This window comes from Bos grunniens, chromosome X, assembly GCF_055505025.1.
Source record: "Bos grunniens cultivar Pamir isolate PY7600 chromosome X, Bosgru_T2T1.0, whole genome shotgun sequence".
Taxonomy (NCBI): domain Eukaryota; kingdom Metazoa; phylum Chordata; class Mammalia; order Artiodactyla; family Bovidae; genus Bos; species Bos grunniens.
The window spans coordinates 88,989,578-89,012,094 of NC_141194.1; the positions used below are offsets into that span (position 1 = coordinate 88,989,578).

At 40.9% G+C, this 22,517-nt stretch overlaps 1 protein-coding gene across 2 annotated transcripts in view; it reads right to left on the reverse strand.

Moving 5' to 3' along the window:
* RADX (RPA1 related single stranded DNA binding protein, X-linked) overlaps positions 1 to 22,517 on the reverse strand; it is a 101,438-nt gene that overhangs the window by 34,757 nt on the left and 44,164 nt on the right. For both annotated transcript variants that reach the window (XM_086389676.1, XM_086389674.1), the window contains exon 10: positions 18,833 to 19,005. In XM_086389676.1, the coding sequence (XP_086245802.1) occupies positions 18,833 to 19,005 (173 nt within the window). The remainder of the gene's footprint in view (positions 1 to 18,832; positions 19,006 to 22,517) is intronic.

The window sequence follows — 22,517 nt, forward strand, 5'->3', positions numbered from 1 at the left end:
TTAGAAGTAAAAGTGAAATAAAGATGTTTTTAAACAAGCAAAAATAGAGACTATATCATCAGCAAGCTGTATTGAAATAAATGCTGAGAGGAATTCTTCATTCAGAAGGAAAATGATCCCAAAGAGAAGCATGGAAATATAAGTAGGAATGAAGAGAACTTAAAAAAAAACTGTGGTTAAATATAAAAAAATACTAACCATATAAGAAAAACAATATTAACAATGTCTCTTAGAATTTAAAATATATGTAGAATTAAAATATAAAGCAAAAGTAATGAAAATGGAGATAAATGGAATTATCCTAAAGATCTAGCATTATCAGGAAATGGTAAAATTATTAGCATTTATTTATTTACTTATTTTATTTATCTTTGGCTGTGCTGGGTCTTCGTTGCAGTGGGGGCTTTTCTCTAGTGGCGGCAAGCGGGAACTACTCTCCAGTTGTGGAGCGTGGGCTTCTCATTGTGGTGGCTTCTCTAGTTACAAGGCACAGGGTCTAGGGCACATGGGCTTCAGTACTTGTGGCTCGCGGGCTCTACAGCACAGGCTTAATAGTTGTGGCACAGGCTTAGTTGCTCTGTGGCATGTGGGATCTTCCCGGACCAGGGATCAAACCTGTGTCTCCTGCACTGTAAGATTTTTTTTTTTTTTTACCACTAAGCCACTAGGGAAGCTCTAAATAATTTGTATTTATCTACAATAAGTCAAGTGTTTAGGTTGTAATTAACAGAGTAACTACTGAAGAACATATATCAAATTAAAAGAGGGAAAATTGAATAATGAAAACTATTTGATTAAACAAATAGTATAAAAATTGATATAAGCCCAAAGTACAGGTCTCCATCAACTTATGATGGGGTTAAGTCCTGATAAACCCACTATAAGTTGAAAATATAGTAACTTGAGAATGAATTTAATACACTTAACCTACCCAATATCATAGCTTAGCCTAACCCACCTTAAACATGCTCAGAACATTTTCAATACCCTACAGTTTGGCAAAATCACCTAACACAAAACCAAATTTATAATAAAGTATTGTATATCTCATGTGATTTATTGAATGCCATGCTAAAAGTGAAAATCAGAATGGCTGTCTGGGTACAGAATGATTATAAGTATATCAGTTCTTTACCCTTGTGACTGCATATTTGATTGGGAGGTGTGGCTCACTGCCACTGCCTTTATCATGAGAGTATAGTACTGCATACCACTAGCCCAAGAAAAGATCAAAATTCAGAATTTAAAGTATGTTTTCTACTGAATTTGTATTGCTTTCACACCATCATAAAGTTTAAAAATAGTAAATTGAAACATAAATTGGGGACTGTATCATTAGTTTCATTAAAACTGAACAGAGTGATATCAGCATCAAGGCAAAGGAAGATGCTCTCTTTGTCTCTCTCCTATCTACAACCAGTAAAACATCCACAACTCAACAAAAGTGCTTCTGCCCAACATACCAGAGCAGTGGAGATTTCAACATAGCTGTATATCTAAAGGTGGGTGGACTAGACTTATAGAGTATGTGGAATTTGGGGAACAGTGGAGTTGGTGCCTGTAATCCTGGTCCCCCAAGCCATGGCAGCTGAACTTGCAGTCCTGGAGAACTCGGTGGCAACAAGGTAAGCAGTGGATACAACTCCGGCCTCCTGGCTACAGCGGTGCCCAACAGCCACAGATTAACTGGATGGCAGTGGTAGTAGGGTCTGGGACCTTGCCTCTCTAGCCATGGAGGTACCCATGATTCTGACCTCTCCCCTCGCTTACAGCCGCAGAGTCCTCATCCGACAACGCTGAACATGGCCAGGGTTCCTGTGCCACCTGTGCCACCCCAACCTGCAGTGGGAAAGTCTGCACCTCAGGAAATCCTAGACATGGTAGAACTGTCCACCATCCTGGTGCCCCAGGTAGTGACACCAGCCACACCACCAGCAGCATAGCACCAATGACCCTGGAAGCATAAGCAGTAACAACAAAGGCACTGGGAGATACCTCTGATGGAGGTGGTTAAGACTGGCAAGTGCTGACTGTTAAATATAACCAGAGGCAGTGCAGGTAAGAGAAGCCAAAAACTTGTGCTATAGCACCACCTACTGGAAGATAAGAGAAAGGCCTAATCTGTTGAATCGGAGAAGGCAATGGCACCCCACTCCAGTACTCTTGCCTGGAAAATCCCATAGACGGAGGAGCCTGGTGGGCCGCAGTCCATGGGGTTGCTAAGAGTCGGGCAGTCCATGGGGTCACTAAGAGTTGGGCACGACTGAGCGACTTCACTTTCACTTTTCACTTTCATGCATTGGAGAAGGAAATGGCAACCCACTCCAGTGTTCTTGCCTGGAGAATCCCAGGGACAGGGGAGCCTGGTGGGCTGCTGTCTCTGGGGTCGCACAGAGTCGGACACGACTGAAGGGACTTAGCAGCAGCAATCTGTTGAATTATCAGAAACAAAAAGTTTTACCTAGAAATGAAAGGGGCTTCCCTGGTCACTCAATGGTAAAGAATCTGCCTGCAATGCAGGGGATACAGGTTTGATCCCTGGGTTAGGAAGATTCCCTGGAGAAGGAAATGGCAACCTATTCCAGTATTCTTGCCTGGGAAATCCCATGGACAGAGGAACCTGGAGGGCTACAGTCCACAGGGTCTCAAAAGAGCCGGACACGACTTAGCAACTAAAACAACAACAAAAAAAAGAAGAAAGGTTTCTGCCACTTGAAATGGGCCAGCAGAGTAACACCTCATTAAGCACCATGAAAAACCACAGTAACACTGCACCACAAAAAGAAAATGACAATTCTCCAGAAACCAAAATTAAAAATCACAGAATATTGTGATCTAACTGATAAGAGAATTCAAAATAGCTATCATAAAATTCAATGAGCTACAAGATAAATCAGGATACCAATTAGTTCAGGTATAAAATTAATAAACACAAGGAATACTTTACCAAAGACACCGAAAGTAAAATGAAACAATCAGAAATTCTGGAGCTAAAGAACTTAATAAATGAGTTGAAGAATGCATTACAAAACACTGGAAATAGAGCAGACCATACGGAAGAGAGAATTAGTGAGCTTGAAGATAGAAATAGATGATACAAGGAGAAAAGAGAATTGAAATATTTTTTAAAGTGAGTAAGTGCAAAGAAAGCTAGCAGACTCTTTTAAGAAGGGCAGTATTAGGGTAATGGATATCCTAAAAGGAAAAGAGGGAGAAAGGAGCAAGGAGAAGAAAGAAATAATAGCTGAGAATTTCCCAAGTCTGCAGAAGGAACTATATATACAAGTCCATGAAGCTAGGAGAACTGTTGCCTCAATGCAAAAAGATCTTCTGCAAAATGCATTGTACCAAAGTTGTCTTCATAAGTCAGTGACACAGAAAGAATTTCAAAGGCAGGGTAAAAAGGATGGTAACCTACAAAGGAACCTACATTAGGCTATCAACAGATTTCTTAGCAGAAACTCTACAGGTCAGGAGGGAGTGGAATTGACATTCTCAAAATACTGAAAGATAAAAACTGTCACCCAAGAATACTCTATCCAGCAAAGTAATCATTCAGATATGAATGGGAAATAAAGAGTTTCTCAGACAAACAAAAGCTATGCCTTACAAAAAATGCTGAGAAGACTTCTTCTACCAGAAACAAAAAGGCAAAAAAGTTCATGAAAGTTTGAGTAAGGTAATAGACAGAATCATAAAACTGTAACTACATCAAAATAGGCTTTTTAACATTTTATTATAGCATAAATGTTAAAGCAGAAAAGAGGGAAACATAACTATAGCTACTTCAATTTGGTAACAAATTCACAACATAAAGAAAGATAATTTGAGAAACAAAAACATGAACAAGAATGGGGAAAAGGACATAACCTATATAGGCAAATGAAGATAAGATGCTATCAACAGAAAAAGGACTAGTTTATCTGTGAGATGTTGTATACAAACCTTATGGTAACCATAAAACATAAATCTAAAGCAGAAAATTTTCCGGTGGCTCAGTGGTAAAGAATTTGTCTGCCAAGAAGGAGATGAGGGTTTGATCCCTGGGTTGAGAAGAAATCCCTGGAGAAGTAAGTGGCAACCCACTCCAGTATTCTTGCCTGGGAAATCCCATGGACAGAAGAGCTTGGTGGGCTACAGTTGGTGGGGATGCCAAGAGTCAGACATGACTTAGCAACTTAACAACAAGCAGAGACACCAAACAAAAGAAAAAAAAAGGCAGGAGGGCTTCCCTGGTGGTCTGGTGGTTAAGAATCTGTCCTGCAATGCAGGGGATACTGATTCAATCCCTGGGGCAAGAGGATCCCGCATGCGATGAAGCAATTGAGCTTGTGCCCAACAACTACTGAGGCTGTGCTCAAGAGCCTGTGAGCCAAAGTTACTGAGTCCATACACTGCAACTACTGAAGCCAGCACACCTATAGTCTGTGCCCTGCAACATGAGAGACCACCAAAATGAGAGTCCATACCACAACAAAGAGTGGCCCCCACTAGCCAAACTAGCGAAAGCCCAAGTTCAGCAATGAAGACCCACCAAAGCCAAAAACAAGAGGAAGAAACTGAGAAAAATATCAGAGAAAACCATGAAACCAAATGGTAGATCAAAAAAGAATGAAAAAGAAATAATGGAGATACAGAGCAACCAATTAGAACTGGACATGGAACAATGGACTGGTTCAAAATTGGGAAAGGAGTATGTCAAGGCTGTATATTGTCACCTTGCTTATTTAACTTATATGCAGAGTTGCTGCTGCTGCTGCTAAGTCGCTTCAGTCATGTCCAACTCTGTGCGACGCCATAGACGGCAGCCCACCAGGCTCCCCTGTCCCTGGGATTCTCCAGGCAAGAGCACTGGAGTGGGTTGCCATTTCCTCCTCTAGTGCATGAAAGTGAAAAGTGAAAGTGAAGTCGCCCAGTCGTGTCCGACTCTTAGCGACCCCATGGACTGCAGCCTACCAGGATCCTCCATCCATGGGATTTTCCAGGCAAGAGTACTGGAGTGGGTTGCCTTTGCCTTCTCCGATATGCAGAGTACATCATGTACAAAGAGGAGCTGGGTGAAGCTCAAGCTGGAATCAAGATAGCTGGAAGAAATATCAATAAACTCAGATATTGCAGATGACACCCCCCCCTTATGGCAGAAATCGAAGAAGAACTAAAGAGACTCTTGATGAAAGTGAAAGAGGAGAGTGAAAAAGCTGGCTTAAAACTCAACATGCAAAAAAACTAAGATCATGGCATCTGGTTCCATCACTTCATGGCAAATAGATGGGGAAAAATGGAAACAGTGACACTTTATTTTCTTGGGCTCCAAAATCATTGTGGATGGCTACTGTAGCCCTGAAATTAAAAGATGCTTGCTCCTTGGAAGAAAAGCTATGACAAACCTAGACAGCATATTAAAAAGTAGAGGCATCACTTTGCCAACAAAGGTCCATCTAGTCAAAGCTATGTACGGTTTTCTAGTAGTCATGTATGGATGTGAGAGTTGGACTATAAAGAAGGCTGGGTGCCAAAGAATTGATGCTTTCGAGCTGTGGCGCTGGAGAAGAGTCTTGAGAGTCCCTTAGAGATCAAATCAGTCACTCCTAAAGGAAATCAACCCTGAATATTCATTGGAAGGACTGACGCTGAAGCTGAACCTCCAACACTTTGGTCACCTGATGCAAAGAGCCAACTCATTCGAAAAGCCCCTGATGCTGGGAAAGATTGAGGGCAGGAGAAGGGGGTGACAGAGGATGAAATGGTTGGATGACACTAAATGGACATGGGGAGAAGGAACTGGCAACCCACTCCAGTATTCTTGCCTGGAGAACCCTGTGGACAGAAGAGCCTGGTGGGCTGCTGTCCATAGAGTTGCATAGAGTTGGACATGACTGAAGCAACTTAGCATGCATGCATGCATTGGAGAAGGAAATGGCAACCCACTCCAGTATTCTTGCCTGGAGAATCCCAGGGAAGGGAGAGCTGGTGGGCTGCTGTCTGAGAGGTTGCACAGACTTGGACACGACTGAAGCAACTTAGCAGCAGCAGCAGCAATGGACATGAGTTTGAGCAAACTCCAGGAGGTAGTGAAGGACACAGAAGCCTAGCGCGCTGCAGTCCATTGGGCCACAAAGAGACAGGACTGAGCGACTGAACAACAACAGAGCAACCAGAAAACAGAAGATAAGATGGCAGTAACTAAATCCTCATCTATCGATAATCACTCTAAATGTAAATGGATTGAATTCACCAATCAAAAGATACAGTGGCTGGATGGATTAAAAAGCATGGCTGGATGGATTAAAAAGCAAGACACAGGAGGCGGTCCTAAGATGGTAGAGGAATAGGATGGGGAGACCACTTTCTCCCCCACAAATTCATCAAAAGAACATTTAAACGCTGAGTAAATTCCACAAAACAACTTCTGAATGCTGGCAGAGGACATCAGGCACCCAGAAAAGCAGCCCATTATCTTCAAAAGGAGGTAGGAAAAAATATAAAAGACAAAAAGAGAGACAAAAGAGGTAGGGAAGGAGCTCCGTCCCAGGAAGGGAGTCTTAAAAAAGAGAGAAGTTTCCAAACACCAGGAAACACTCTCACTGCCGAGTCTGTGGCGAGCCTTGGAACCACAGAGGGCAACATGACCAGGAGGAAAAATAAATTAATAATTAAAACCCACAGATTACATGCCCAATGGTAACTCCCCCAGCAGTGAAGCAGCACAGACACCTGCATCCGCCACTAGCAAGTTGGGGCTAGGCAGGGAGGCGTGGGCTGCAATGCTTAGAGTAAGGACCGGGCCTGAATGCCCTGAGGGCAATCTGAGGGAACTAACTTGGGATAGCAAACCAGACCGGGGGATAGCTACCACGCGAAAAGCCCTAACCTAAGACACAGCCAGGCCTGCTCACAGAACAAAGGACTGACGAGAGCTACATGAAAAGCCCTAACTTAAGACACCATCAGGCCCGCACACAGAACAAAGGACTGAGCAGAGCTAGCCGGCTGCAGACCATCCCCCTCTGCTGACAGGCAGCCAGAGCCAGAAGGGGGCAATAGCAGCCCCAGAGAGGCATTATCTACCAAACTGCAAGCAGGCTTTGTTGCTGACTAAGATTTCTTGGGATTCTGGACGGTCAACATCTGCCTGAGAAGGTGTGCCGGTAGTACACCCAGAAAACTGAGCAGCAGGGATGGGGGAGGTGATAAGTTGCAGCGACCGTGCTTACCAAACACCTGATCACCTGAGCTGCTCAGACCTGGGAAGGGCACAAAACGCAGGCCCAACTGAGTCTGCACTCTGAGGACTACCCAAGTGCCTGAACCTGAGCGGCTTAGACCTGGGAGGTACTTGCAGCCCAGGGCCGGCCTCAGACGGTTCCCAGCAGAGCAACCTAGAGCTTGAGCAGTGTGAGCAGGGAGGGCACATGCACTGTGAGCAGGGGGCAGGCTCAGTGTGGCTGAGGCAGTGCGAGCACACGCCAGTGTTATTTGTTTGCAGCGTCTCTCCCTCCCCACAGCGCGACTGAAAAAGTGAGCCTAAAATAGTGTCCACCATGGCTCCCTTGTGTCACAGAGGAAATCAGACACTGAAGAGACCACCAAACAGAAGGAGCTAAAACATAGGGAACCACAGTGGAAGTGACAGGTGCAACAAATTAAAACCCTGTCGTTAGTACTGACTACATAGGAAGAGGCCTATAGACCTTGAGAAGTACAAGCTGGACCAAGGAACTATCCGAAAATGAATTGACCCCACACTGCCCACAACACCAGCAGAGAAAGTCCTAGGTATATTTTACTATCATTCTTTTTTTTTTTAATTTTTTTAATTTTTAAGTCCTCTATTACTCCTTTAATTTTCATTTTTATAACCTACTATTACTTTGCAAAAAAAGAGACCCTATTTTTAAAAGCAAACTTCATATATATATACTTTTTATAATTTTTGTGACTTTTTCTTCTTCTCTTTAATATGATATTTTTGAAAATCCAACCTCTACTCTAGATTTTTAATCTTTGCCTTTTGGTATTGGTAATCAATTTTGTACCTTTAAGAACCCAATCTTCAGTACCCATTTTTACTTGGGAGCGAGATTACTGGCTTGACTGTTATCTCCCGCTTTGCACTCTCCTTTTTCTCCACCGGGTCACCTCTATCTCCTCCCTCTCCCTTCTCTTCTCTACTCAACTTTGTGAATCTCTTTGTGTGTTCCAGATGGTAGAGAACACTTAGGGAACTGATTACTTGCTGGATCTGTCTCTCTCCTTTTATTCCCCCCTTTATCCTCCTGGACACCTCTATCTCCTTCCTCCCTCTTCTCTTCTCTGTATAACTCCATGAACATCTTTGAGCGGTCCAGACTGTGGAGCGCACGTAAGGAAGTGATTACTGCCTAGCTTGCTCTCTCTTCTTTTGATTCCACCTCATCTCATTCGGGTCACCTCTAACTCCCTCCTCCCTATTCTTGTCTCCATATAACTCTGTGAATGTCTCTGGGTGTCCCTCACTGTGGAGAAACTTTTCATCTTTAATCTAGATATTTTATCAACGGTGCTGTATAGATGGAGAAGTCTTGAGGCTACTGTAAAAATAAGACTGAAAACCAGAAGCAGGAGGCTTAAGTCCAAACCCTGAGAACACCGGAGAACTCCTGACTCCAGGGAACATTAATCGACAGGAGCTCGTCAAACGCCTCCATACCTACACTGAAACCAAGCACCACCCAAGGGCCAACAAGTTCCAGAGCAAGACGTACCACACAAATTCTCCAGCAACACAGGAACACAGCCCTGAGCTTCAATATATAGGTTGCCCAAAGTCACTCCAAACCCACGGACATCTCATAACTCATTACTGGACACTTTATTACACTCCAGAGAGAAGAAATGCAGCTCCACCCACCAGAACACCGACACAAGCTTCCCTAATCAGGAAACCCTGACAAGCCACCTGTACACCCACAGCGAGGAAACTCCACAATAAAGAGAACTCCACAAACTGCCAGAATACAGAAAGGCCACCCCAATCACAGCAATATAAACAAGATGAAGAGACAGAGGAATACCCAGCAGGTAAAGGAACAGGATAAATGCCCACCAAACCAAACAAAAGAGGAAGAGATAAGGAATCTACCTGATAAAGAATTCTGAATAATGATAGTGAAAATGATCCAAAATCTTGAAAATAAAATGGAATCACAGATAAATAGCCTGGAGAAAAGGATTGAGAAGATGCAAGAAAGGTTTAACAAGGACCTAGAAGAAATAAAAAAGAGTCAATACATAATGAATAATGCATAAAAGACTCTTGAGAGTCCCTTGGACTGCAGGGAGATCCAACCAGTCCAATCTGAAGGAGATCAGCCCTGGGATTTCTTTGGAGGGAATGATGCTAAAGGTGAAACTCCAGTACTTTGGCCACCTCATGCGAAGAGTTGACTCATTGGAAAAGACTCTGATGCTGGGAAGGATTGGAGGCAGGAGGAGAAGGGGATGACAGAGGATGAGATGGCTGGATGGCATCACTGACTCGATGGATGTGAGTCTGAGTGAACTCTGGGAGTTGGTGATGGACAGGGAGGCCTGGTGTGCTGCGATTCAGGGGGTCACAAAGAGTCAGACATGACTGAGCGACTAAACTGAACTGAACTGAACTAAATGCAATAAATGAGATAAAAAACACTCTGGAGGAAACAAACAGTAGAATACAGGAGGCAGAAGAGAGGATTAGTGAAGTAGAAGATAGAATAGTAGAAATAAATGGGTAAGAGAGGAAAAAAGAAATACGAATTAAAAGAAATGAGGACAACATCAGAGACCTCTGGGACAATGTTAACTGCCCCAACATTCGAATCATAGGAGTCCCAGAAGAAGAAGACAAAAAGAAAGACCATGAGAAAATACTTGAGATAATAGTTGAAAACTTCCCTAAAATGGGGAAGGAAATAATCACCCAAGTCCAAGAAACCCAGAGAGTCCCAAACAGGATAAACCCAAGGTGAAACACCCCAAGACACATATTAATCACATTAACAAAGATCAAACACAATGAACAAATACTAAAAGCAGCAAGGAAAAAACAACAAATAACACACAAGGGGATTCCAATAAGGATAACAGCTGATCTTTCAATGGAAACTCTTCAGGCCAGGAGGGAATGGCAAGACATACTTAAAGTGATGAAAGAAAATAACCTACAGCCCAGATTACTGTACCCAGCAAGGATCTCATTCAAATATGAAGGACAAATCAAAAGCTTTACAGACAAGCAAAAGCTGAGAGAATTCAGCACCACCAAACCAGCTCTCCAACAAATACTAAAGGATCTTCTCTAGACAGGAAACACAAGGGTGTATAAACTTGAAACCAAAACAATGGAGTAATGGCAACAGGATCATACTTATCAATAATTACCTTAAATGTAAATGGGTTGAATGCCCCAACCAAAAGACAAAGACTGGCTGAATGGATACAAAAACAAGACCTCTATATATGTTGTCTACAAGAGACCCACACCTCAAAACAGGGGACACATACAGACAGAAAGTGAAGGGCTAGAGAAAGATTCCACACAAACAGAGACCAAAAGAAAGCAGGAGTAGCAATACTCATATCAGATAAAATAGACTTTAAAACAAAGGCTATGAAAAGAGACAAAGAAGGACACTACATCATGATCAAAGGATCAATCCAAGAAGAAGATAAAACAATTATAAATATATATGCACCCAACATAGGAGCACCACAATATGTAAGACAAATGCTAACAAGTATGAAAGGGGACATTAACAATAACACAATAATAGTGGGAGACTTTAATATCCCACTCGCACCTATGGCTAGACCAACTAAACAGAAAATTAACAAGGAAACACAAACTTTAAATGATACAATGGACCAGTTAGACCTAACTGATATCTATAGGACGTTTCATCCCAAAACAATGAATTTCACCTTTTTCTCAAGTGCACACGGAACCTTCTCCAAGATAGATCACATCCTGGGCCATGAATCTAGCCTTGGTAAATTTAAAAAAACTGAAATGATTCCAAGCATCTTTTCTGACCACAATGCAGTAAGATTAGATCTCAATTACAGGAGAAAAACTATTAAAAATGCCAACATATGGAAGCTGAACAACACGCTGCTGAATAATCAACAAATCACAGAAGAAATCAAAAAAGAAATCAAAATATGCATAGAAACGAATGAAAATGAAAACACAACAATCCAAAACCTGTGGAACACTGTAAAAGCAGTTCTATGGGGAAGGTTCATAGCAATACAGGCATACCTCAAGAAACAAGAAAAAAAGTCAAATAAATAATCTAACTCTACACCTAAAGCAACTAGAAAAGGAAAAAATGGGTTAGTAGAAGGAAGAAATCTTAAAAATTAGGGCATAAATAAATGCAAAAGAAACAAAAGAGACCATAGCAAAAATCAACAAAGCCAAAAGCTGGTTCTTGGAAAGGATAAATAAAATTGACAAACCATTAGCCAGACTCATCAAGAGACAAAGGGAGAAAAATCAAATCAATAAAATTAGAAATGAAAATGAAGAGATCACAACAGACAACACAGAAATACAAAGGATCATAAGAGACTACTATCAGCAATTATATGCCAATAAAATGGACAACTTGGAAGAAATGGACAAATTCTTAGAAAAGTACAACTTTCCAAAACTGGAGCAGGAAGAAATAGAAAATCTTAACAGACCCATCACAAGCACGGAAATTGAAACAGTAATCGGAAATCTTCCAGCAAACAAAAGCCAGGTCCAGACGGCTTCACAGCTGAATTCTACCAAAAATTTAGAGACGAGCTAACACCTATCCTACTCAAACTCTTCCAGAAAATTGCAGAGGAAGGTAAACTTCCAAACTCATTCTATGAGGCCACCATCACCCTAATACCAAAACCTGACAAAGATGCCACAAAAAAAGAAAACTACAGGCCAGTATCACTGATGAACATAGATGCAAAAATCCTTAACAAAACTCTAGTAATCAGAATCCAACAGCATATTAAAAAGATCATACACCATGACCAAATGGGCTTTATCCCAGGGATGCAGGAATTCTTCAATATCTGCACATCAGTCAATGTAATACACCATATTAACAAATTGAAAAATAAAAGCCATATGATCATCTCAATAGATGCAGAGAAAGCCTTTGACAAAATTCAACATCCATTTATGATAAAATCTCCCCAGAAAGCAGGAATAGAAGGAACATACCTCAACATAATAAAAGCTATATATGACAAACCCACAGCAAACATTATCCTCAATGGTGAAAAACTGAAAGCATTTCCTCTAAAGTCAGGAACAAGACAAGGGTGCCCACTCTCACCACTACTATTCAACATAGTTTTGGAAGTTTTGGCCACAGCAATCAGAGCAGAGAAAGAAATAAAAGGAATCCAGATTGGAAAAGAAGTAAATCTCTCACTGTTTGCAGATGACATCATCCTCTACATAGGAAACCCTAAAGACTCCACCAGAAAATTACTAGAGCTAATCAATGAATATAGTAAAGTTGCAGGATATAAAATCAACACACAGAAATCCCTTGCATGCCTATACACTAATAATGAGAAAATAGAAAGAGAAATTAAGGAAACAATTCCATTCACCATTGCAACTAAAGGAATAAAATACTTAGGAATATATCAACCTAAAGAAATTAAAGACCTATATATAGAAAACTATAAAACACTGGTGAAAGAAATCAAAGAGGACACTAATAGATGGAGAAATATACCATGTTCATGGATCAGAAAAATGAGTATACTACCCAAAACAATCTATAGATTCAATGCAATCCCTATCAAGCTACCAACAGTATTTTTCACAGAGCTAGAACAAATAATTTCACAATTTGTATGGAAATAAAAAAAAAAAACTCAAATAGCCAAAGCAATCTTGAGAAGTAAGAATGGAACTGGAGGAGTCAACCTGCCTGACTTCAGGCTCTACTACAAAGCCACAGTCATCAAGACAGTATGGTACTGGCACAAAGACAGAAATATAGATCAATGGAACAAAATACAAAGCCCAGAGATAAATCCACGCACCTATGGCCACCTTATCTTTGACAAAGGAGGCAAAAATATACAGTGGAGAAAAGAATCTCTTTAACAAGTGGTGCTGGGAAAACTGGTCGACCACTTGTAAAAGAATGAAAGTAGAACACTTTCTAACACCATGCACAAAAATAAACTCAAAATGGATTAAAGATCTAAATGTAAGACCAGAAACTATAAAACTCCTAAAGGAGAACATAGGCAAAACACTATCCGACATAAATCACAGCAGGATCCTCTATGACCCACCTCCCAGGATAGTGGAAATAAAAGCAAAAATAAACAAATGGGACCTAATTAAAATTGAAAGCTTCTGCACAAAAAAGGAAACTCTAAGCAAGCTGAAAAGAGAGCCTTCAGAATGGGAGAAAATGATAGCAAATGAAGCAACTGACAAAGAACTAATCTCAAAAATATACAAGCAACTCCTGCAGCTCAATTCCAGAAAAATAAACGACCCAATCAAAAAGTGGGCCAAAGAACTAAACAGACATTTCTCCAAAGAAGACATACAGATGGCTAACAAACACATGAAAAGATGCTCAACATCACTCATTATCAGAGAAATGCAACTCAAAACCACAATGAGGTACCATTTCATGCCAGTCATAATGGCTGCTATCCAAAAGTCTACAAGCAATAAATGCTGGAGAGGGTGTGGAGAAAAGGGAACCCTCTTACACTGTTGGTGGGAATGCAAACTAGTACAGCCACCACGGAGAACCATGTGGAGGTTCCTTAAAAAACTGGAAACAGAACTGCCTTATGACCCAGCAGTCCCACTACTGGGCATACACAGCGAGGAAACCAGAATTGAAAGAGACATGTGTACCCAAATGTTCATCGCAGCACTGTTTATAATAGCCAGGACATGGAAGCCACCTAGATGTCTATCAGGAGATGAATGGATAAGAAAGCCGTGGTACATATACACAATGGAGTATTACTCAGCCATTAAAAAGAATACATTTGAATCAGTTCTAATGATGTGGATGAAACTGGAGCCTATTATACAGAGTGAAGTAAGCCAGAAAGAAAACACCAATACAGTATACTAACACATATATATGGAATTTAGAAAGATGGTAACGATAGCCCTGTATGTGAGACAGCAAAAGAGACAGAGATGTATGAACAGTCTTTTGGACTCTTTGGGAGAGGGAGAGGGTGGGATGATTTGGGAGAACGGTATTGAAACATGTATAATATCATACATGAAACAAATCACCAGTCCAGGTTCGATGCATGATACAGGATGCTTGGGGCTGGTGCACTCGGATGACCCAGAGGGATGGTACAGGCAGGAAGGTGGGAGTGGGGTTCAGGATGGGGAACATGTGTATACCCGTGGCGGATTCATGTTGATGTATGGCAAAACCAATACAATATTGTAAAGTAATTAGCCTCCAATTAAAATAAATAAGTTTATATTAAAAAAAGCAAGACACAATTATTTGTTGTATCCAGGAGACTCATCTCAACTCTAAAAAGAGAAATATAAGGTGAAAATGAAGGCATGCAAGATGATGCTTCAAGCAAAATGCAGACAAAAGAAAGCAGGTGTAGCCATACTTATATCAGACAAAATAGACTTCATTCCCAAAATTGGACAAGTTAGAAGAAATGGACAGATTTTAGAATCATACAAGCTTCAATGACTGAAAATCTGAGTAGACTGAACACTAGTATAGCGATCAGTTAAATGATCAAACAGTAATAAAAAACCACCCCCAAACCAAAACTCCAGGACCAGACAGCTTCATAGGTGAATTCTACCAGACATCCATAGATGATTTAATACCTTTTAAAATTCTTCCAAAAAATTGAAGGGAATGCTTCCTAATTTAAAATGTCCATATCACCTAAAGCAATCTACAGATTCACTACAATTCCTATAAAAATCCCAAAGACATTTTTCCCAGAAATAGAACAAAAAATTCAAAAATTTATTTGGAACCACAGTAGACCCCAAATAACCAAAGCAATCATGAGAACAAAACTGGAGGTATCATACTTCCTGATTTCACACTATATACACAGCTATAATAATCAAAACAGTATGGTATTGGCAGAAAAACTGACACATAAATCAATGAAACAGAACTGAGATCTCAGAAATAAACTCATACATATATGAACAACTTATTTATAACAAGGGAACAAAGAACATAGAGTGGTGGGAGAAATCTCTTCAATAAATGGTATTGGGAAAACTGGACAGTCACATGCAAAAAAATGAAACTGGACCACTATCCCCAACCACACACAAAATTAACTCAAAATAGAGTAAAGACTTGAGTGTAGGTCCTGAGACTATAAAACTCATAGAAGAAAACACAGGCAGTATGATCTTTGACCTTGGTTTTAGAATTATCTTTATAGATAGGTCTCCTCAGGCAAGGGAAACAAAACCAAAAATAAACACAAATGTGACTACATTAAACTAAAAAGCTTCTGCACAGGAAAGAAAACCAGCAACAAAATGAAAAGACAACTTACCAAATAAGAGAAGGTATTTGCGAATCATATATCCCATCAGGGGTTAAGATACATAATATATAAAACACTCATACAACTCAGCTTCAAAAAAATAAACAATCTGAATAAAAAATGAGCAGAGGACCTGAATAGACTTTTTCCCAAAGAAGTCATACAGATAGCAAACAGGGACAGGAAAAGATGTTCAACATCACTAATTATCAGGGAAATGCAAATGAACACCACAATGAGATTATCATCTCAAACCTTCACACCTGTCAGAACATCTATTATCAAAAAGATAGCAGGGACTTCTTTGGTGGTCCAGTGGTTAAGACTCTGTGATTTCACTGCAGGGGGCACGGGTTTGATACCTGTTTGCAGAACTAAAACCCTGCAAGATGCATGGCATGGTCAAAAAATTTAAAAAATAGAAAAGATACATGCACCCCTATGATCACAACAGCAATATTGGTAACAGCCAAGATAATGGAAATAATCTAAGTGCTCATCAACAGATGGATAAAGATGTAATATATACAGTGGAATACTACTCAGCCATAAAAAGATGAAATCTTATCATTTGTAACAACATGGATGGACCCTGAGATTACCATACTAAGTGAAATAAGTCAGACTAGGAAAGACAAATACTATATGATCTCCCTTATATGCAGAATTAAAAAAAGACAAAAATGGTTATTTCCTTTTTGTAATTCCCTACTTTAAACTTACATTCAATTACTCCATGCTGAATATGGCAGATAAGAGCTTATGTTATGGGTTGAAGTATGCATCCTCAATATTCACATTGAAGTCCTAATCCCCATTACCTTGGAATTTGACCTTACTTAGATATAGGGTCATTGAAGGTGTAATTTAGTTAAGATGTGGTCATATTAGAGTAGAGTGGGCCCTTAATCCAATGACTGATGCCCTTACCACATGGGGAAATTTGGACACAGATTGGAGTGATGTTTATACAAGCCAAGGAAAGCCAGAGATGGCTAGCAAATCACCAGATGCTAGGGGTAAGGCATGGTGCAGACTTTCTCACAGCCCTCAAAAGGAATCCATTCTACTGACACTTTGATTTTGGACTTACAAAGCTGTGAAACAATAAATTTCTGTTGTATAAGTCAAACAGTTTGTGGTACTTTGTTATAGCAGCCCTAGAAAATTAATACAGATTTTGGTATCAGTAAGTGGTGTGCTGCTATAAAAAATACATAAAAAACATAGAAGTTGCTTTGGAATTGGGTATTAAGTGAAGGGGGCTTTCCCTGTGGCTAAGTAGTAAAGAATCCATGCACAATGCAGGAGATGCCAAGAGATGTGAGTTCATTCCCTAGGTTGGGAAGATTTTTGAGGTGCATAACATAAAAAGCCTAGAAAGCCCTGAAGAGAATGTTGGTAAAAATATGGATTTTGAAGGAGAATCTCTTGAGGGCTCTGAAAGAAAAGGAGTGGTAGAGAAAGTTTCCGCTGTCTAAGAGAATACATTCAGTGTCATGAACAGAACTAGAAATGTGAATGTAAAATGTGCTTCTGGTAAGGTTTCAGACAGAAATGTTATTGGAAACTGGGTGAAAGATAATCCTTGATACAAAGTGGCAGAGTATGTGGCCAAACTGTTCTGTTGGATGGAAAGTGAAACATCTGTAAGATGAACTTGTATATTTAGATGAAGAGATTTCTAAGCAAAGTGTTGAAGACACAGTCTGGTTTCTTCTTAATGCTTATAGTAAAATACAAGAAGGGAGAAGAGTTGAAAAGGAATTGTTAAGAAAAAAAAAGAATCAAGGAATCCCCTGGAGGTCCAGCAGTTAGGGCTCCACACTTTCACTGCCAAGGGTCTGGGTTCAATCCCTGGGTGGGGAACTAAGATCCCACAAGCTGTGCAGCATGGCCAAAAAATAAAAAAATGACATAAAAATGAAAAAAAAAAAGAACTATCAATACTTGAAAAATTATCAGCCTTTCATATTGGAAAACATATGAAAGCTTGCTTTGGGAAGCATACTAAGAACATTGCTAGATAACCATATGCCCAAGAGATTACGACTTGTGGATCCAGTCAACCAACTCAGTAGGCATGCTATTAGCTTCAACTGAAAGGAACATAAGTGGGAAGAAATGCAGGAATGCAATGCCATTGGACTTCTGGGATTCTACAGTCAGGAAATGAGTTGACAGAGATATCTAGCTGTGATCAAGTATTATCCTTCAAGAAAATGGGAAAATGACCCTGAGAAGTGAGGCCATTTCCTCCGTTCTAGAAGGCAGGGACACCTCCTGAATTCCAGAAGCCAGGGCCACTTTCTCAGTTCCAGAGTGCAGGGCCACCACTCAGTGCCATGGGGGTAGGGCTGCCATCTCAGTGGGCCCAAAGGACACAGTACTCTGCCAGAGAGGATAATTCTGGGGCCTTAAAGCCAAATGGTATTTGCTTCACTAGGTTTCAAATTTGCCTGTGGCCCATAACCTCCTTTTTCTTCCCAATTTCTCCCTTTTGAAATGGGGAATACTTATCCTATGTCTGTCCCACCATTGTATTTTGGAAGGTAATAGTTTCATAGTTTCATAGGCTCACAGATGGAAAAGAATTTTGTTCCAGGATGAAACACCCTGCATCTCATCCATATAAGATTTATATGATATTTAGGAATGAGAGTTAATACTGGTATAGATTAAGACTTTGGGGGATGTTCTGATGGAGTGAATGTATTTTGTATGTGAGAAGGACATGAGTTTTTAGAGGGGCAGACTGTTATGGACTAAATTATGTTCCTGCCAAACACCACCCTGACTACCAATATGTAACCAATTACATGTTCAATGACCATAAAAATATGACATTATTTGGAAGTAGGGTCATTGAAGATGTAATCAGTTAAGATGAGTTCATACTAGAGTAGACTGGTACTCCAGAGTGGTTCCCTAATCCAATATGGCTGGTGTCCTTAAAGAAAAACTTGGACACATATACAGCCACAGGGAGAATGCCATGTGAAGACGAAGGCAGAGATTCAAGTGATAACTTCCATAAGCCAAGGAATGCTAAAGATTGCCACTAAACCACTAGCAGCTAAGGGAGATGCATGGAACAGATTCTTCCTCATAGCCTTCAGAGGGAACCCACCCTGCCTATACCTTGATCTTGGACTTTGGCAGCTGTAGAAAACTATACAACTTCCAGTAGCACTGCTCATTTTATACGATAGAAAAAATGAAAAAGCATATGCTATGTATATACTTAATACAAATGACTTACTGTTTGCCACTTGGGGTTTGTGTAATTCTTTTCTTCGGGACAGGGTTTGAACTTGCACATGCAGAATGACATTGAGATCTCCCAGAACCATCATCGTGATGACGTTTACCATCTTTTTCCTGACTTTGACTTTCTTTTCTAGCTGCTTCAGATGTTGAGGGTCGCTTAGCATTCTAAAAACAAAAATTTGAAGAAAACATTTTAAACTAATTCACAAGAATTATTTCTCTCTTAAAAGACTCTACACTTTTAGCATATCCATTTTTCGTAACTTGAGTTGTGACAAAACTTTGTAATCATAACAATGCTTTTATAAAGTTGATTTATCTTAATCTAACTGCTAGTAACATATTTCAAAAAGATAAACAAAAGTCTTTCTTATGTAACTGTAAAGTTGGATTAGATGCTTCTTTCCATAAGAATAGTAATCTTAGAAATAACTTTTAAAAACACAAACTCATGGAAAAAATTAATTTGTCTTGATTTTGCCTAGAGTTCAGAAGTGGCCTCTTCTACAGCATTTATCCTCCAAGAGTCATTGCTACTTCTTAATAAAATTTGGGTAGAACTGCCAAGTCTGACAATAGAGCTAAAAACTTCCAGTGGGAATGTACATATACTTTCGGCCTGGACATAAGGTAAGAAATGAATGTAGTCAAAAATACGACCTGGAAATCTAAATAAATGCTATCATGACAGGTTCATATTACATAGAAAGCAAAACCAAAATACCAAGTTTGGAGGGCCTAGGGAAATATCAGAGGCTGTGACTTTAGTCCAGACTGCTCCAAAATAAATGACATAAAAAGAAAACAAACTAAAAATGAAGCTTTTCCTTTTAGGTTTACATCATTAAGAGTTAATACATTTGAGTTCTGAATGAATTGTACAAGATACAATGCCGGGGAGGCGGTCCTAAGATGGTGGAGGAATAGGACAGGGAGACCACTCTCTCCCCGACAAATTCATCAAAAAACATTTAAACGCTTAGTAAATTCCACAAAACAACTTCTGAATGCCGGCAGAGGACATCAGGCACCCAGAAAAGCAGCCCAGTGTTTTCGAAAGGAGGTAGAAAAAAATATAAAAGACAAAAAGAGAGACAAAAGAGATAGGGATGGAGCTCCATCCCGGGAAGGGAGTCTTAAAAAGAGAGACATTTCCAAACACCAGGAAACACGCTCACTGCCGAGTCTGTGGCGAGCCTTGGAACCACAGAGGGCAACATGACCGGGAGGAAAAATAAATAAATAATTAAAACCCACAGATTACGTGCCCAACGGTAACTCCCCCAGTGGTGAAGCAGTGCAGACACCTGCATCCGCCATAGCAAGTTGGGGCTGGGCAGGGAGGCGCGGGCTGCATTGCTTAGAGTAAGGACCGGGCCTGAATGCCCCGAGGGCAATCTGAGGGACCTAACTGGGACAGCAAACCAGACTCGGGGATAGCTACCACGTGAAAAGCCCTAACCTAAGACACCGCCAGGCCCACTCACAGAACAAAGGACTGAACAGAGCTAGCCTGCTGCAGACCATACCCCTCCGGTGACAGGCAGCCAGAGCTGGAAGGGGGCAATCACAGCCCTAGAGAGACATTATCTACAAAACTGCAAGCAGGCTTCTTTGCTAACTAAGACTTCTTGGGGTTCTCGACGGTCAACATCCGCCTGAGAAGGTGCACTGGATGTACACCAAGAAAACTGAGCGACAGGGACGGGGGAAGCGATAAGTTGCAGCGACCGCGCTCGCCAAACACCTGATCACCTGAGCTGCTCGGACCTGGGAAGGGCACAAAATGCAGGCCCAACCAAATCTGTGCCTCTCAGGACTACCCCAGCACCTGAACCTGAGCGGGTTAGACCTGGCAGCTGCATGCAGCCCAGGGCTGGCCTCAGACGGTTCCCGGCGGAGCAACCTAGAGCCTGAGCAGTGTGGGCAGGGAGGGTACACGCACCATGAGCGGTGGCAAACCCAGTGTTGCCGAGACACTGCAAGCACACGCCAGTGTTATTTGTTTGCAGCGTCCCTCTCTCCACACAGCACTACACAAGTGAGCCTAAAGAAGTGTCCAACACCGCCCCCTTGTGTCAGGGCGGAAATCAGACACTGAAGAGACCAGCAAACAGAAGAAGCTAAAACAGAGGGAACCGCTTTGGAAGTGACAGATGCAATAGATTAAAACCCTGTAGTTAGTACCGACTACATAGGAAGGGGCATATAGACCTTGAGAAATATAAGCCGGACCAAGGAACTATCCAAAAATGAAATGACCCAACACTGCCCACAACGCCACCAGAGAAAGTCCTAGATATATTTTTACTATTTTTACTATCATTCTTTTTTTTAATTTTTAAAAAATTTTAAAGTCCTCTATTACTCCTTTAATTTTCATTTTTATAACCTACCATTACTTTGCAAAAAAAGGACCCTACTTTTTAAAGCAAACTTTATATATATTGTGTGTGTGTGTGATAATTTTGTGTGTGTGTGTGATAATTTTTGTGACTTTTTTTTATTTAATATTGTATTTTAGAAAATCCAACCTCTACTCTAGATTTTTAATCTTTGCTTTTTGGTATTTGTTATCAATTGTGTACCTTTAAGAACCCAATCCTCAGTACCCATTTTTACTTGGGAGTGTGATTACTGGCTTGATTGCTCTCTCCCCCTTTTGACTCTCCTTTTTCTCCACGAGGTCCCCTCTATCTCCTCCCTCCCCCTTCTCTTCTCTACCTAACTCTGTGACACTCTTTGGGTATTCTGGGCAGTGGATAACACTTAGGGAACTGACTACTGCCTGGATCTATCTCTCTACTTTTGATTCCCCTTCTCCTCCTAGTCACCTCTGTCTCCTTCCTCCCTCTTCTCTTCTGTGTTTAACTCCATGAACATCTCTGAGTGGTCCAGACTGTGGAGTGCACATAAGGAAGTGATTACTGGCTAGCTTGCTCTCTCCTCTTTTGATTCTACCTCATCTCATTTGGGTCACCTCTAACTCCCTCCTCCCTCTTCTCTCCTCCATGTAACTCTGTGAATGTCTCTGGGTGTCCCTCACTGTGGAGAAACTTTTCAACTTTAACCTAGACGTTTTATCAATGGTGCTGTATAGATGGAGAAGTATTGAGGCTACTGTAAAAATAAGACTGAAAACCTCCATGTAACTCTGTGAATGTCTCTGGGTGTTCCTCACTGTGGAGAAACTTTTCAACTTTAACCTAGACGTTTTATCAATGGTGCTGTATAGATGGAGAAGTCTTGAGGCTACTGTAAAAATAAGACTGAAAACCAGAAGCAGGAGGCTTAAGTCCAAACCCTGAGAACACCAGAGAACTCCTGACTCCAGGGAACATTAATCGACAGGAGCTCATCAAACATCTCCATACCTACACTGAAACCAAGCACCACCCAAGGGCCAACAAGTTCCAGAGCAAGACATACCACGCAAATTCTCCAGCAACACAGGAACACAGCCCTGAGCTTCAATATATAGGTTGCCCAAAGTCACTCCAAACCCACTGACATCTCATAACTCATTACTGGACACTTCATTACACTCCAGAGAGAAGAAATGCAGCTCCACCCACCAGAACACCGACACAAGCTTCCCTAATCAGGAAACCCTGACAAGCCACCTGTACACCCACAACGAGGAAACTCCACAATAAAGAGAACTCCACAAACTGCCA